At 43.4% G+C, this 16524-nt stretch overlaps 1 protein-coding gene across 2 annotated transcripts in view; it reads left to right on the top strand.

The window, feature by feature from the left end:
• The window catches only part of LOC115799114 (NACHT, LRR and PYD domains-containing protein 14-like), a 488499-nt gene extending 473302 nt beyond the window's left edge, over nucleotides 1-15197 (top strand). Inside the window, exons 13-16 of one of the 2 annotated variants that reach the window (XM_030756091.1) lie at nucleotides 7191-7385; nucleotides 10591-10791; nucleotides 13507-13680; nucleotides 14452-15197. In XM_030756091.1, the coding sequence (XP_030611951.1) occupies nucleotides 7191-7385; nucleotides 10591-10791; nucleotides 13507-13680; nucleotides 14452-14461 (580 nt within the window). In that variant the 3' untranslated portion in view covers nucleotides 14462-15197. The remainder of the gene's footprint in view (nucleotides 1-7190; nucleotides 7386-10590; nucleotides 10792-13506; nucleotides 13681-14451) is intronic. The other variant, XM_030756099.1, reaches the window with a different exon arrangement.
• The last annotated feature ends 1327 nt before the right edge of the window (nucleotides 15198-16524 follow it).

Consider the following 16524-nt stretch of genomic DNA (forward strand, 5'->3'; position numbering starts at 1 on the left):
GCCTGTATTGTTTTAATTATTGTTTCATGTAGCCCAAATCTACGTAGTACTCGATAGAGGAAGCTCCAATTCACTGAGTCGAATGCCTTTTCTGCATCTATACTAATTACCATTGCTGCTATTTTATTTTCTTGAATGTGACTAATAATTTGTAATGTTCGTCGTATATTGTCCTGCGTTTGATGTTCTCGTATGAAGCCTGTCTGATCATTGTGTATCAATTTAGGCATGAGCTTTTCCAGTCTCCTGGCCATGATAGAAGTAAATAATCTGTAATCTATGTTCAGAACTGATATTGGTCTGTATGATCCACATTCTAATTTATCTTTATTTTCTTTTGGGATTGCTGAAATTATTGCTTTTTTCCAGCTGGGCGGCGTTTCCGCCTTTTTTAAAGCCCAGTTCAGTGTAGGAAGTATCACTGGTATTAGCTCCTCCTTTAACTCCTTATACCATTCTGCTGTATAGCCATCTGACCCTGGCGACTTATTTAATTTGAGCTTACTTATTGCCATTTTTAACTCCTCTACTGTTATGTCCTCCGTCATTATTTTATTCTGTTCTTTATTTAACATTGGTAATTCCAGAGAATCCAGAAAATGATCTATTTCTGCTATGCTGCCCCCCTCCTTTTTGGAGTACAGCGTCCTGTAGTATACTTCAAATGCTCCCTGAACTTCTTTTAGTTTACTTTTGATTGTTTTTGTGACTGGATCTTTAATTTTATGGATTGTATTCTGTGCTATCTTTTTTTTAAGTTTCCAAGCCAGAACTTTCATTGATTTAGATCCACCTTCATAATATTTTTGTTTAAGAAACATCAATTTTTTCTTAATTTCATGTGTGGTCAAATCTCCAATTTCATTTCTTGTTTTTGTGATTTCCCCCCATAATTCTTGTGTTATTTTTTCCTTATGTTTTTTCTCTAATTCTTTTAGTTTATTCTGTAGTTCTTCTAATTTCTTATTTCTCATCTTTTTTTGTAGGAAGATAGTGCTATAATTTTCCCTCTCAGTACAGCCTTCATAGCATCCCATAAAATGGGGGGAGATACATCTCCTGTGTCATTCATTTCTAAATAGAATTGAATCTCTTTTTTAATCTGTTCTTTTATAAGAGGATCGTTGAGAAGACTTGAGTTTAGTTTCCAATTGTTATTTTTTATTTGTAGGTTTAGATCAATGGACAGGTATATATGGGTGCGTGGTCGCTTAAGTCTATTGTTCCAATTTCACATGTGTTTATCTTATCCTTGTCTTTTCCGAATGTTATAAAATAATCTATTCTTGTGTATACAGAGTGGGGTGTGGAGTAGTGAGTGTAATCCCTTTGTTTAGGGTGTAGGTATCTCCATATATCAATTAAGCCTACCTCTTTGAGTAATGTATTAACTTTCTTAATTAATGGTCTTGTATTCAGTGCTTTCCCATTAGAAGTATCTAGTTTAGGCTTTAAGTGTATATTCAGATCTCCTCCGCAAATCAGAAGACCTACTGTCTCAGTTATCATCATATCAACAATTTTTTTAAAGAAATGAATGTCGCTTCCTGGTGGTGCATATATATTTAACATCGTAATTGGATTTCCCTCAATATTTCCCCTCACCAGTACAAACCTTCCCTCCTTGTCTATTCTCTCAAATACTTTTTCAAAATGTAGTTTGTCTGACAGAAGGATAGCGACTCCTCTCCTTCGCCCGGATTTGTATGAAGAAGAGAAGACAGTTGTAAATCCCATTCTTTTCAATTTCTCATGTTCCTTTAAATCCAAATGAGTTTCCTGTAGGTATACTATGTGGGCTTGTTCCTTTCTCATCTTAGTTATAATCCTACTACGTTTTATTGGACTCAGCAGACCATTCACGTTATAGGAGATTACTTTTATCTTACTATTAACCATACTCTAAGCTTCTGGTTATTTTGAGTGTGGCCGAACCCCATACAATCCACCCTCTCCCTGAACCTACATAAGCAAACCTCATTTCAACCTTAGAACTGCGAAGAACTATAACAACAAATGAAACACTTTGTTGTTCTTGAGTAACAATGAAATGAAAAACAGATAAATTTACTTCCAACTGTGGGGTCTTTGGTATGACCCTGAATAAACCCCGGTAGAAGGGGGGTTTCGAGGGTGGGCCTCTCTCACCTGATGGTGAGAAAGGGCCTTCCTTTGCCATCTGGCTAATGTCCCTTTCTTTGGCAGCCCATGTGAGATGCCCGACCGTTTTCATTGTCTTTTTTGCCATGCTTAATTCCTGTTCATTTATTTATTATATTATTTGTTTATTATTTTTTAATTATAGGAATCTCCAATAGTGTACATTCACACTTAAACTGTTTTTTTCATAGTATATCTCCACGTAAGAAACAAGAGAAAAACAAAGAGGGGGAGCCATATACACTCACCACCGATTTACATTGCTTAACATCTTCATCATGTATTGTTGTTATTCCCGATCTTGGCGTCTGAACGCTTGAAGTCTCTCCTTGTAGTCCCGGGTCCGCTCCCCACTCCTGTGGCTCCTGGTCTTTCTCTCTGTGCGCCACGAGAGACGCTCAATCTGTTCCATTAAAGTTTCCGGGCGTTTGATGACCGTTACCGGGAATCCCCTCTTTGCCAAGTCGCCGGTCGCTTCCTCTGCTGAGCCATATACCACGGTGCCTTCTGGATAGAAAACTCTCATCTTTGCTGGGAATGGGGTTTGGAACCGGATCTTTTTCTCCTTTAACACTGATTTCACCTCCGCATAGTCCCTCCGCTGCTTCAGAACTTCGGGTGCATAATCGTGGTCCAAATTAACCTTGTTTCCCAGGTATTCAAACCCACGTTTCTGCCAGGCTAGTTTTAGTATTTGTTCTTTCGTCCTGTAGCTGGCCATTTTTGCCACGATGGATCTTGGTGCCGCATTTGGAGGCGGTTTTGGCACCAGAGCGCGATGTGCTCTTTCGACTCGCAGCTCCGCTGAATCTGGCATCTCCAGTTTACTCCTCAATAGGCTTTCCACAAAAGTCATCACTGATGGGGCGTTGTCTTCTGCTCCCTCTTTAATGCCGTATATTCTGATGTTTTCTCTTCTGGACCGTCCCTCTAGGTCCGTTAACTTCGCGTCCATTTCCATGTGTAGTTTGAGCATCATCTTTACTGCCTCCTCGTTAACTTGTATTTGAGTTTCAGCATTCAGTAATCTTTCTTCAGCCTCCTCGACTCTCTTATTTGTGTTATTTATATCCTCTCGGATTTCCTTCAGTTGCATATTATTATCTTTCCTAAATTCTCTCAGTTCTCTGAGTATGAGGTCCAGGCTCGCGTTGCTAGCTTGTTCCCTCATGTCTGTTAGCATGTCGTTATCCTCAACGGCGCTGTTAGCAGGTGAAGTTTGGTCGACTCCGTCTCCCTCACTTGGTTCACCATGTGTAGATTTCTTACTGTTTTTCCCCTTTGGCATCGTGAAGCCCTCACTCTTAATTTTTACTTTAGTACGTAGTCACTACGAATTCGGGTCACTGTGGGCTATTTTAGATTTTTATGTCGGGAGCAAGTTCACCTACGCTGCCATTCCCTCGCTCGCCAGACCGGAAGTCTCATCAGCTTTATTTTCACTTTATATTTAGGAGCATTTCACACATTTATTCACAAAACTAAACTTTATTCCAACACAATGTGATGTTGTTAACAGTGGTACAATATTAATGATTTCAAGCTCAAACTTTGTCTAATAGACTCACATCTTTGATTCTTTATACAGATTGGAGGACTGTGGTTTGTCAGAGATCAGCTGTGATTATCTGGCAGCAGCTCTGAAGTCCAACCCCTCCCATCTGAGAGAGCTGGACCTGAGCTGGAACAACTACAGGTTCTGGAACGTGGGGTTGTTCACCAACAAAAAGCTGCAGGATTCAAGAGTGAAGCATCTGTGTGGTTTTCTGGAGAGTCCACGATGTCTTCTTGAAACTCTGAGGTCAGTCTCCATGTTTTAGTTGTGCTGAGATGAATCTGATGTGAAACACTAAACTGCAGACATAAGGCTGATATTATACTGATCCACACTGAGGATCTTCATGGTAAAGTCTGTGTTCTTCTTCTCTGCTTTAGTCCATTGACTGTAGCAGAACAATGTTGACATTTCAAAGCTTCAAAGAAGAAGAAAAATCCTCCACTGGATAATTCACTGTGAAACTCTCAAACACTTCATTCCACCTTAAAGTCTGTCTGACACTGAAATCCAAACCAAAATGGCCGTTTGCTTTACAGACAGCAGTCCAACACAAAACAGACACACAACATCCAAAACACAGTCCAACATCCAAATGTCCTCCACTGCCACCATGAATGATGGCAAAGAGAAGGAGGAACACTCTGACATTCAGGGTTAGAATGAGCTTCATAAAGCAGACTGTGAAGATCAAAGCTGCATTAGAGAGCTGACATTCATCAATTAGTGGACACAAGTGGACAGATATCATCTGAAGCACTTCAAAGGCTTTAAATCAGCACATTTCTCTGCATTCTTTCTTCTTTGGAACTTTATTGGTAACTTTGATGAAGGGAACAGCGTGGTCCACCTGGACAGGTGAGCAGTCCATCACAGAGAAGCACACACTCTCACATCCACACCTACAGCCAATTTAGAAGCACCAATGAACCTAAGCAGCATTTCATTGGACTGTGGGAGAACCTCCAAAGTCCACAGAAAGGCCCAGCTGACCAAGAAGCTCCAACCTAGAACCTTCTTGCTTTAAGGCCATAGTGCTAACCACTTTTCCCAATTTCAGGACAAATCCTGCATTTTCCTGTTCCTGCCTACAGGGCAGCTACACTAACACTTTCTCATCAAACACTGCCACCTAGTGGAGGAAGTTTCACTGCAGTCTGAACATTACAATTAGTTCCTCTAACGTGGAGGTGGAAGTGGTGGGGGCCACAGGATGGTGTGGGTGGGGGCCACAGGGTGGTGTGGGTGGGAGTTAGGTCCAGACTGTTTCTTTGGAGCCTGGAGACAGACTGGTCACAGCAGCTAACACACTGATCAAGGACTGGGCCATGATGGGACTCCACAGCATCCAGAAGACTCCTGATTCCAGAGTCATCAGCATCCTGAAGGACCAATCCTGATCTCTGATTTCTCTGACACTCATTAGTATATCAGAGAGATCACAGAGGTGGAAGCTCACAGAAGTAAGACGAGGGTTCAAATCCCTCTCCAAGTGCTGATGTTCCACAGTCCTGTGTGGATCAATGACTGAGCTACAGGGAAAAACCAGCTGTGATGGAAGAAGATCCCAGCAGCCATTAACACTGCATAATGTCCCTGAAACATCAAAATAATATCTGTGGCATTAATTTTCCCCTCTTTACTGTTACTGCTGCCAAATGATCAGGTACCTTTTCATGAACATGTAGCTGGATCCCAGGGGGCTCAGGGGCTGCATCCTTCTAAAGCCGTGAAGGCCGGAAGTGAACGGCCGTTAAACGGGACGGTCCGGCCTACGGGGGGCCGCTCAGGTTGCCTAGCGACCATGACATCAGCTGTGAGAGCGTCTCGTTCAGCATCGTTTGACAGAGATGAACGTGAAAATCTCCATTTGATCTCATTAGTGTGAATTTTGCTGAGATGAAACTGAGATGTTTGATTGGTCTGTGATGTCTCTGAGGCTGAGAGACCACGGGCCTGTAAACACAACACTGTCATGTTATTACAGTTAGCTAATGTCCTTCATCAGACACTTTGGCAGCTTTTTCCACCTTTGAAAACTCCCACTTTGATGGTCAAAGGATTCTAACATGTCCTAAAACGATGGATTTGAAGGAGCTCTTTAAACGGTTGTAGCGCTCCTTCACAGAGAGACAACAGCCTGTCTGTCCTCCCCCTGTTCTTACCTCCATCTCTCAGCTGCTGCTGGCTGCTCCTCCTCCTCCTCCTCTTCCTCACACAGTGCTGAATTTGTCCTGGTGTCTCATCAGGGGTGGAGAGCCTCTGTCCCATCAGCTCTCCCTCAAAGAGCCCACAGATGATCTGCAGCAGTGGCTTTCTCAGCCTGTCCTCACTCTGGACACTTGCAGTTCTCACACAAAGGGAATCAAATGTGTGTTAAGCTGCAGGATTAAATCACTGCTTGGACTCATAAATACATGTGCAGACTTTGTATTTTCACTCAGAAAGACCAAAGCAGAGAGAGGGTGGTATAAAGCTCTGCAGAAACACACTCAGAGAAGGAGGATTTCCACACTGACTGCCTGTCTCACTGTTAGGGCTTCTAAATAAGACGAGAGACAAATTAAATCCAGTATCTGCTGGACTGGACAAATGTTTGGCTCCTGTCAATAAACCACCTTCCTTTGAGCTGAACGAGTGAACCGTCTGCTCGTTTCTCCCTAAAACAAAGGTTAAAGGTCGTTGGGCACAATAAGTGAGCTAACATTAACATCAGTGTGATGAATCCAGGACTTCCAAAGTGCAAACAGCTTCACCCTCGGTGGACGGTTCCTCTGCTGATTGTAGCCACAGTCAAAAGAATGAATTCTAGCAGCAGGTTGTTCAGCATTGAGAACGTTCTCTGCAGAACTTCACCTTTAAAAGTGAAGCCATGAGGTTCCTTGAAGGAACAACACGACTTTTCAAGTGTTTGTAGTTTTTATTATAAAGTTTTAATGTGAAAAATTCAGAATTTTTCTCAGAATTTTCTCTTGTTTGTTTGAAGCTGCATCCTGTTGGCTTCAGCTGTTTGGAGTTTCCATGTTATAAACTTGTACATTGAAGCTTCTTCAGCTCTGATTATGAAACACTGAATGATTTCAAACTTTGTCTAATAAACTCCCATCAGAGTGGATGTTAGTGCGCTCGTGCTACGCTGTGACACAGTGTGACAGTCCACCCACATTCACCTGTGACACACCTGCACCTGCACTCATTCTGAGCAGATTTCAGCTCAACACTTCCTGTTTGATGTTCAATCCATCAGACACGCCCTCTGCAGCTGTTTGTATGTACTGCTCCCTCACAAAGAAACTGCAGCAAATCAAATGTCATCAGCTTTATTTTCACTTTAGATTTAGGAGCATTTCACACATTTATTCACAAAACTAAACTTTATTTCAACACAATGTGATGTTGTTAACAGTGGTACAATATTAATGATTTCAAGCTCAAACTTTGTCTAATAAACTCACATCTTTGATTCTTTATACAGATTGAAGGGCTGTGGTTTGTCAGAGATCAGCTGTGATTATCTGGCAGCAGCTCTGAAGTCCAACCCCTCCCATCTGAGAGAGCTGGACCTGAATAACGACTACGGGTCCTCCAACAAGAACTACCTGCAGGATTCAGGAGTGAAGCATCTGTGTGGTTTTCTGGAGAGTCCACGATGTGTTCTTGAAACTCTGAGGTCAGTCTCCATGTTTTAGTTGTGCTGAGATGAATCTGATGTGAAACACTAAACTGCAGACATAAGGCTGATATTATACTGATCCACACTGAGGATCTTCATGGTAAAGTCTGTGTTCTTCTTCTCTGCTTTAGTCCATTGACTGTAGCAGAACAATGTTGACATTTCAAAGCTTCAAAGAAGAAGAAAAATCCTCCACTGGATAATTCACTGTGAAACTCTCAAACACTTCATTCCACCTTAAAGTCTGTCTGACACTGAAATCCAAACCAAAATGGCCGTTTGCTTTACAGACAGCAGTCCAACACAAAACAGACACACAACATCCAAAACACAGTCCAACATCCAAATGTCCTCCACTGCCACCATGAATGATGGCAAAGAGAAGGAGGAACACTCTGACATTCAGGGTTAGAATGAGCTTCATAAAGCAGACTGTGAAGATCAAAGCTGCATTAGAGAGCTGACATTCATCAATTAGTGGACACAAGTGGACAGATATCATCTGAAGCACTTCAAAGGCTTTAAATCAGCACATTTCTCTGCATTCTTTCTTCTTTGGAACTTTATTGGTAACTTTGATGAAGGGAACAGCATGGTACACCTGAACAGGTGAGCAGTCCATCACAGAGAAGCACACACTCTCACATCCACACCTACAGCCAATTTAGAAGCACCAATGAACCTAAGCAGCATTTCATTGGACTGTGGGAGAACCTCCAAAGTCCACAGAAAGGCCCAGCTGACCAAGAAGCTCCAACCTAGAACCTTCTTGCTTTAAGGCCATAGTGCTAACCACTTTTCCCAATTTCAGGACAAATCCTGCATTTTCCTGTTCCTGCCTACAGGGCAGCTACACTAACACTTTCTCATCAAACACTGCCACCTAGTGGAGGAAGTTTCACTGCAGTCTGAACATTACAATTAGTTCCTCTAACGTGGAGCTGGAAGTGGTGGGGGCCACAGGGTGGTGTGGGTGGGAGTTAGGTCCAGACTGTTTCTTTGGAGCCTGGAGACAGACTGGTCACAGCAGCTAACACACTGATCAAGGACTGGGCCATGATGGGACTCCACAGCATCCAGAAGACTCCTGATTCCAGAGTCATCAGCATCCTGAAGGACCAATCCTGATCTCTGATTGCTCTGACACTCATTAGTATATCAGAGAGATCACAGAGGTGGAAGCTCACAGAAGTAAGACGAGGGTTCAAATCCCTCTCCAAGTGCTGATGTTCCACAGTCCTGTGTGGATCAATGACTGAGCTACAGGGAAAAACCAGCTGTGATGGAAGAAGATCCCAGCAGCCATTAACACTGCATAATGTCCCTGAAACATAAAATAATATCTGTGGCATTAATTTTCCCCTCTTTACTGTTACTGCTGCCAAATGATCAGGTACCTTTTCATGAACATGTAGCTGGATCCCAGGGGGCTCAGGGGCTGCATCCTTCTAAAGCCGTGAAGGCCGGAAGTGAACGGCCGTTAAACGGGACGGTCCGGCTTAGGGGGGCCGCTCAGGTTGCCTAGCGACCATGACATCAGCTGTGAGAGCGTCTCGTTCAGCATCGTTTGACAGAGATGAACGTGAAAATCTCTATTTGATCTCATTAGTGTGAATTTTGCTGAGATGAAACTGAGATGTTTGATTGGTCTGTGATGTCTCTGAGGCTGAGAGACCACGGGCCTGTAAACACAACACTGTCATGTTATTACAGTTAGCTAATGTCCTTCATCAGACACTTTGGCAGCTTTTTCCACCTTTGAAAACTCCCACTTTGATGGTCAAAGGATTCGAACATGTCCTAAAACGATGGATTTGAAGGAGCTCTTTAAACGGTTGTAGCGCTCCTTCACAGAGAGACAACAGCCTGTCTGTCCTCCCCCTGTTCTTACCTCCATCTCTCAGCTGCTGCTGGCTGCTCCTCCTCCTCCTCCTCTTCCTCACACAGTGCTGAATTTGTCCTGGTGTCTCATCAGGGGTGGAGAGCCTCTGTCCCATCAGCTCTCCCTCAAAGAGCCCACAGATGATCTGCAGCAGTGGCTTTCTCAGCCTGTCCTCACTCTGGACACTTGCAGTTCTCACACAAAGGGAATCAAATGTGTGTTAAGCTGCAGGATTAAATCACTGCTTGGACTCATAAATACATGTGCAGACTTTGTATTTTCACTCAGAAAGACCAAAGCAGAGAGAGGGTGGTATAAAGCTCTGCAGAAACACACTCAGAGAAGGAGGATTTCCACACTGACTGCCTGTCTCACTGTTAGGGCTTCTAAATAAGACGAGAGACAAATTAAATCCAGTATCTGCTGGACTGGACAAATGTTTGGCTCCTGTCAATAAACCACCTTTCTTTGAGCTGAACAAGTGAACCGTCTGCTCATTTCTCCCTAAAACAAAGGTTAAAGGTCGTTGGGCAGAATAAGTGAGCTAACATTAACATCAGTGTGATGAATCCAGGACTTCCAAAGTGCAAACAGCTTCACCCTCGGTGGACGGTTCCTCTGCTGATTGTAGCCACAGTCCAAAGCATGAATTCTAGCAGCAGGTTGTTCAGCATTGAGAACGTTCTCTGCAGAACTTCACCTTTAAAAGTGAAGCCATGAGGTTCCTTGAAGGAACAACACGACTTTTCTAGTGTTTGTAGTTTTTTATTATAAAGTTTTAATGTGAAAAATTCAGAATTTTTCTCAGAATTTTCTCTTGTTTGTTTGAAGCTGCATCCTGTTGGCTTCAGCTGTTTGGAGTTTCCATGTTATAAACTTGTACATTGAAGCTTCTTCAGCTCTGATTATGAAACACTGAATGATTTCAAACTTTGTCTAATAAACTCCCATCAGAGTGGATGTTAGTGCGCTCGTGCTACGCTGTGACACAGTGTGACAGTCCACCCACATTCACCTGTGACACACCTGCACCTGCACTCATTCTGAGCAGATTTCAGCTCAACACTTCCTGTTTGATGTTCAATCCATCAGACACGCCCTCTGCAGCTGTTTGTATGTACTGCTCCCTCACAAAGAAACTGCAGCAAATCAAATGTCATCAGCTTTATTTTCACTTTAGATTTAGGAGCATTTCACACATTTATTCACAAAACTAAACTTTATTCCAACACAATGTGATGTTGTTAACAGTGGTACAATATTAATGATTTCAAGCTCAAACTTTGTCTAATAAACTCACATCTTTGATTCTTTATACAGATTGAGGGACTGTGGTTTGTCAGAGATCAGCTGTGATTATCTGGCAGCAGCTCTGAAGTCCAACCCCTCCCATCTGAGAGAGCTGGACCTGAGTAACGACCCCTGGATCTCGACCTCCAACAACAAGATGCTGCAGGATTCAGGAGTGAAGCATCTGTGTGGTTTTCTGGAGAGTCCACGATGTGTTCTTGAAACTCTGAGGTCAGTCTCCATGTTTTAGTTGTGCTGAGATGAATCTGATGTGAAACACTAAACTGCAGACATAAGGCTGATATTATACTGATCCACACTGAGGATCTTCATGGTAAAGTCTGTGTTCTTCTTCTCTGCTTTAGTCCATTGACTGTAGCAGAACAATGTTGACATTTCAAAGCTTCAAAGAAGAAGAAAAATCCTCCACTGGATAATTCACTGTGAAACTCTCAAACACTTCATTCCACCTTAAAGTCTGTCTGACACTGAAATCCAAACCAAAATGGCCGTTTGCTTTACAGACAGCAGTCCAACACAAAACAGACACACAACATCCAAAACACAGTCCAACATCCAAATGTCCTCCACTGCCACCATGAATGATGGCAAAGAGAAGGAGGAACACTCTGACATTCAGGGTTAGAATGAGCTTCATAAAGCAGACTGTGAAGATCAAAGCTGCATTAGAGAGCTGACATTCATCAATTAGTGGACACAAGTGGACAGATATCATCTGAAGCACTTCAAAGGCTTTAAATCAGCACATTTCTCTGCATTCTTTCTTCTTTGGAACTTTATTGGTAACTTTGATGAAGGGAACAGCGTGGTACACCTGAACAGGTGAGCAGTCCATCACAGAGAAGCACACACTCTCACATCCACACCTACAGCCAATTTAGAAGCACCAATGAACCTAAGCAGCATTTCATTGGACTGTGGGAGAACCTCCAAAGTCCACAGAAAGGCCCAGCTGACCAAGAAGCTCCAACCTAGAACCTTCTTGCTTTAAGGCCATAGTGCTAACCACTATTCCCAATTTCAGGACAAATCCTGCATTTTCCTGTTCCTGCCTACAGGGCAGCTACACTAACACTTTCTCATCAAACACTGCCACCTAGTGGAGGAAGTTTCACTGCAGTCTGAACATTACAATTAGTTCCTCTGACATGGAGGTGGAGGTGGTGGGGGCCACAGGGTGGTGTGGGTGGGAGTTAGGTCCAGACTATTTATTTGGAGCCTGGAGACAGACTGGTCACAGCAGCTAACACACTGATCAAGGACTGGGCCATGATGGGACTCCACAGCATCCAGAAGACTCCTGATTCCAGAGTCATCAGCATCCTGAAGGACCAATCCTGATCTCTGATTGCTCTGACACTCATTAGTATATCAGAGAGACCACAGAGGTGGAAGCTCACAGCCCTGAGGGGATCCAGTAGAAGATGAGAGCCTACTGGACAGCGTCCATGAACCTGGACCCTCTGAGATGTGTTTGTTCCAAAGTCACTGAGCTAAAATCCACATTAAAATGAGCTCAGAGCCTGTGTGCAGGAAGATGTGTCTGAATTGTTTTCAGAGCAGAAGAAAAGTCAGTAAAAAGCAAACATGCATGCTTCTTATTTCCCTCCAGGTGCCTCAGTACAAGATTTAACAGAGCAGCCGGAGCGTCCTCCACTCCCCTCTTTGCCCTGTAGGCAGACTGTAAGGGCTCCAACATGTCAGCACTTTGTGTCAAAGGTCACATCTGACATTGTGTTCAAATGTCTTCATAACAAGGACGTGAGGGTCACAGGACCATCATCACTGAGGGCCATAGGAGACTGAACCTTTACCACTGGCACCACAATAGATTCTTTCCATATGCTGGAACTTCCTGTTGTTCCAAGGAGGACTGGAAAATGTCTGAACATCTCCCCCCACTCAGTTCCTCACCAACACTTCCATCATTTCCCTCCCAAAGCATCAGGACCAGGGCTTTTTCTCTCTGTGAGCCCACTAAGAGATTTACACACAAACACCTCATCAGTGTGAAGCTTAGAGCCTACAACCCCTTTCCTAAAATCAGAAGCTCTTCATTGAAATCAATGAGATCAGAGCTGGAATCAGATGAGTCTGACTCTGCTGCTGATTCAGGATCAGATTTATCAGGAAAAAATGCCCTTTTGTCCTTGTTCTGCATCCCCACCATGGACTTCATTCCTTTCCAAGCCAGCCTTGAGTGTCCTTTATTCAGCTCATCCTCTGCTTTCCTTTTAGACCTGATTTTAGCTGCTTTATCTCTCTTTGAACAAGTTTCTGTGCCTCAATCTTTGGATTCTCTCCCTCAGAACAAGACAGCTTCTTCTGACTGAGAACATGTTTCAGTGATTTACTGATCCAGGGCTCGTTATTGGGGAAAATAGTTCCTGTTTTCACAGGAATCCCCATTTTTGAGCCAAAGAAATGGAAGTAGAAATAGATGATCTGAGTCAGAACATGAGCCTTTAAACAGTCCCAGTGGGTGCAGTCAGAGCAGTCCCTCAGTTCCAGTATAGAGTCTTTGGTCCAGACTGGAACAACTGTGTGCTCAGTTTGACCTCTCTTCAGTACTGAGATCTGACAGAGCCAGAGGGGCCATCACATCAGATTTAGAAGCTCCCCTCATGGAGCCAGAACACATGTCCAATACTGAGTCTGTCTTGTTGGACCAACTGGAAGAAATGATTGAAGGACTTAGTCCTAGAACAGAGATTCAAATGTCCAAACTCAAAGTGGCTGCATCGGGCAGATAGTCTGAAAACTCTGCACAGTTTGGATTCCTGTTTGAAGCTGCATCCTGTTGGCTTCAGCTGTTTGGAGTTTTTCTAAACTTCTCCATTCTGAACCTTCTTCAGCTCTGATTATGAAACACTGAATGATTTCACACTTTGTCTAATAAACTCACATCTTTGATTCTTTATACAGATTGGAGCTCTGTGGTTTGTCAGAGATCAGCTGTGATTATCTGGCAGCAGCTCTGAAATCCAACCCCTCCCATCTGAGAGAGCTGGACCTGAGGAGAAACAACCTGCAGGATCCAGATGTGAAGCAGCTGTCTGATCTTAAGGAGAGTCCACACTGCAGACTGGAGACACTGCAGTAAGTAGAGGGTTGGAGTGAGTCCATGCTGCTCTCAGCAGTATTGTACTAAACACAGTTAGTATGAAAGCAAAGATCCAGTGTTTCCTGTAAAGCTGCAGCCTTCTCAGTGGCTGCTTTCCTCAGTGAAGCTGTGAGAGGAGGATGGTGACAGGCTTCAGGATTGGACACAAACACTTCCTGTTTGGGCCTTTTTGCTCTAACAAACACTGGCTGACTCTGGGAGCTTTTAGCTCACCATAGTAACGGCTCCTGGAAAGCTCACATGCTCTGATGCAGCATCAGTTCATTGTCAGCAGCCAATCAGCTCTCTGAACAAAGCAGCATGCAGACATTTTCCCAACATGGACCAATGACTGCATTCATTTTCCAGCTTAAAGGAGTGAAGGAAACAGTTTGTAGGTGATGAAGAACTTTGTGAGAGCAGATGTTTGGATGGAGTTCCTCCAATTAACAGCTGGAACCATTACATGAGGGACTGAAACATCTCCTATGAATTGTTGGGGTTGTTGTTGGGGTTCCTAAAGAGCTCAGAGTGGACAGACCAAGGTTATTAGAGTTCATGAGACTCCAAACTAAAACTAGGAGGGAAAAACATTTGGATGAACTTCGATCCAAATCCAAAGTGAAACAACGAGTACTAGTACAGTCCCAGGACTGAAGGCCCTGCTGCTCTTTATACTGGATGTGCTGCATCACTGACTGACAGCTGATGAAGAGTCTCTGGAAACACTCATTTATCTCCTCTGCTCTTTCTTCTTCTCTCTGCAGGTGGAGGTAAACAGGACGGTGTGTGTGCTGAGAGAGGAGGAGCTGTGTCCTGATGATCCAGAGAGCTTGAAGCAGCAGCAGCTTGTGTGCAGAGACGCTCTGACTGGGCCATGTTACTGGGAGGTGGAGTGGAGAGGAGAGCTTCATCCAGCAGTGACTGACAGAGGAATGAGAAGAAGTGCAGATGACTGTCAGTGCTGCAGAGTGAACTGCTCTGAGAACAGCTCCACTGTCAGACACAATGTAGAGTCCACCATCATCCCTGTGTGTCCCTGTGGATCTGCCAGAGGATCATCAGTGGATCTGGATGCTCTGCTGCTGCTCTGTCCTTCTACACAGTCTCTGCAGAGTCTCTGTCTGACACTGGCTTCAGCTTTTCAGGCTTCATTCTGGATCACAGTCAGGAGAACATCACCTGGAAAGGCCTCCAACAACATCTCCATCATAGACACAATGTTTTTAGGACTTACACATCAGGTTTTGGTGCTTGGAGATCAAATATGTGTCCATCTATAAGTTTCAGTGTTTTCCTTAAAGTAGTTTTTCATATATTAGCAGAACATTAATATTGATACAACCATCTGTCTCACCTGCTTCATTTATATCGTCCATCAGGTCAGAATTGTTCAGCACATGAAAAAAGTGTGAAAATCTGTACTGGTAGATTTTTTTCTGCTTTTTCACATAATAACAGGAAACATGGGATCTGAGCCCTGCTGGGGGGGGGGGGGGGTATATGTCTGCAATCATTTAAATAAAGACATCTAGTGGTTCAGTGGGAGAACTGGTGGAGGTGTGTTTGTGCTTGGAGATGTTCCTTGAATCATGTGACCTCAGTGGGCGGAGCCTACACTGCTTAATGTCAATGTCAAATTTATTTATATAGCACATTTAAACAGAGTGGACCAAACTGCTTCACAGGCATAAAAGAAAAACAACAAAGATCCAAACTAAATATAATAATAAATACAAAATGTCAAGATCAGCTCGAATTAACAGCCAGAGAGAAGAAGTGGGTCTTGAGCAGTGACTTAAATGTAGAAACAGTCCCAGCAGTTCTAATATGGAATGGTAGGACATTCCAGAGGCTCGGAGCAATGACTGAAAAGGCTCCATCACCTCTATTCTTGAGTCTGGACCTGGGAATTTTTAGGATCATCTGATTGGCTGACCTCAATGCTCTGACAGGAGTGTGGACATGGATAAGATCACACAAATACAGCCAGCCAGTTTAACATCTTAAAAACAATCAAAATCTTCAAATTGATACTAAAATTGACAGGAAGCCAATGAAGTGAAGCTAAAACTGGAGTAATATGCTCAGGCTTCCTCGTCCCTGTTAAAAGTCGAGCAGCAGCATTCTGGACCAGTTGAAGCCGACGGAGAGATGACTGTGGTAAACCAACATACAGAGAATTACAGTAATCCAGTCCTGACATGATAAAAGTGTGTATGACTCTTTCAAAGTCATAAGAAAGATAACGCTTCACTTTAGCCAACAATCTCAACTGGAAAACATGTTTAATGTGAATACTGATGATCAATAAATGTGCTGATTGGAATCAAAGGAATGACTCAGAGTGAATCTGTTCCTGCTTTTCTCTCATGTGGATCCTGCAGCTTCTGCCATCTTCCTCTCATTAGTCTCCCAGCCAGGGGCGGTTCTAGGGGTGGGGCCACAGGGGCATTGGCCCTATCTGAAATCTGATTGGCCCCCTGAAGTGCCCCTGTCCTGTCACTCATCTGTCCTTTGTTCGAGAGTGAGGATCAAATTATAGGTGGATGTAATTCCATGCCGAAACACCAGTAGTGCTAATGAGCCAAATAGGAATGTCCAGCATGAATAAAGCTTACAGAAGAAGAAGAAGATTTGACCGATCTCGCAGAGAAAGTTTTATAATCAACAACTGATGCCAGTCTACATTTTGAGGAGTTTGTTGGTAATGATAAGTCATAAATCCCTTTTACTCACAGCTGTCACAGCGTAAGTCTGACAAACATTAAATTAAGAAGCAAAGTTAGTTAAAAGTAATCTCTGGAGCTTGAAAAAGGCGACTGGACTTCTTTTTGTTT

This window comes from Archocentrus centrarchus, chromosome 20 (genome assembly GCF_007364275.1).
Source record: "Archocentrus centrarchus isolate MPI-CPG fArcCen1 chromosome 20, fArcCen1, whole genome shotgun sequence".
NCBI classification, from domain to species: Eukaryota; Metazoa; Chordata; class Actinopteri; order Cichliformes; family Cichlidae; genus Archocentrus; species Archocentrus centrarchus.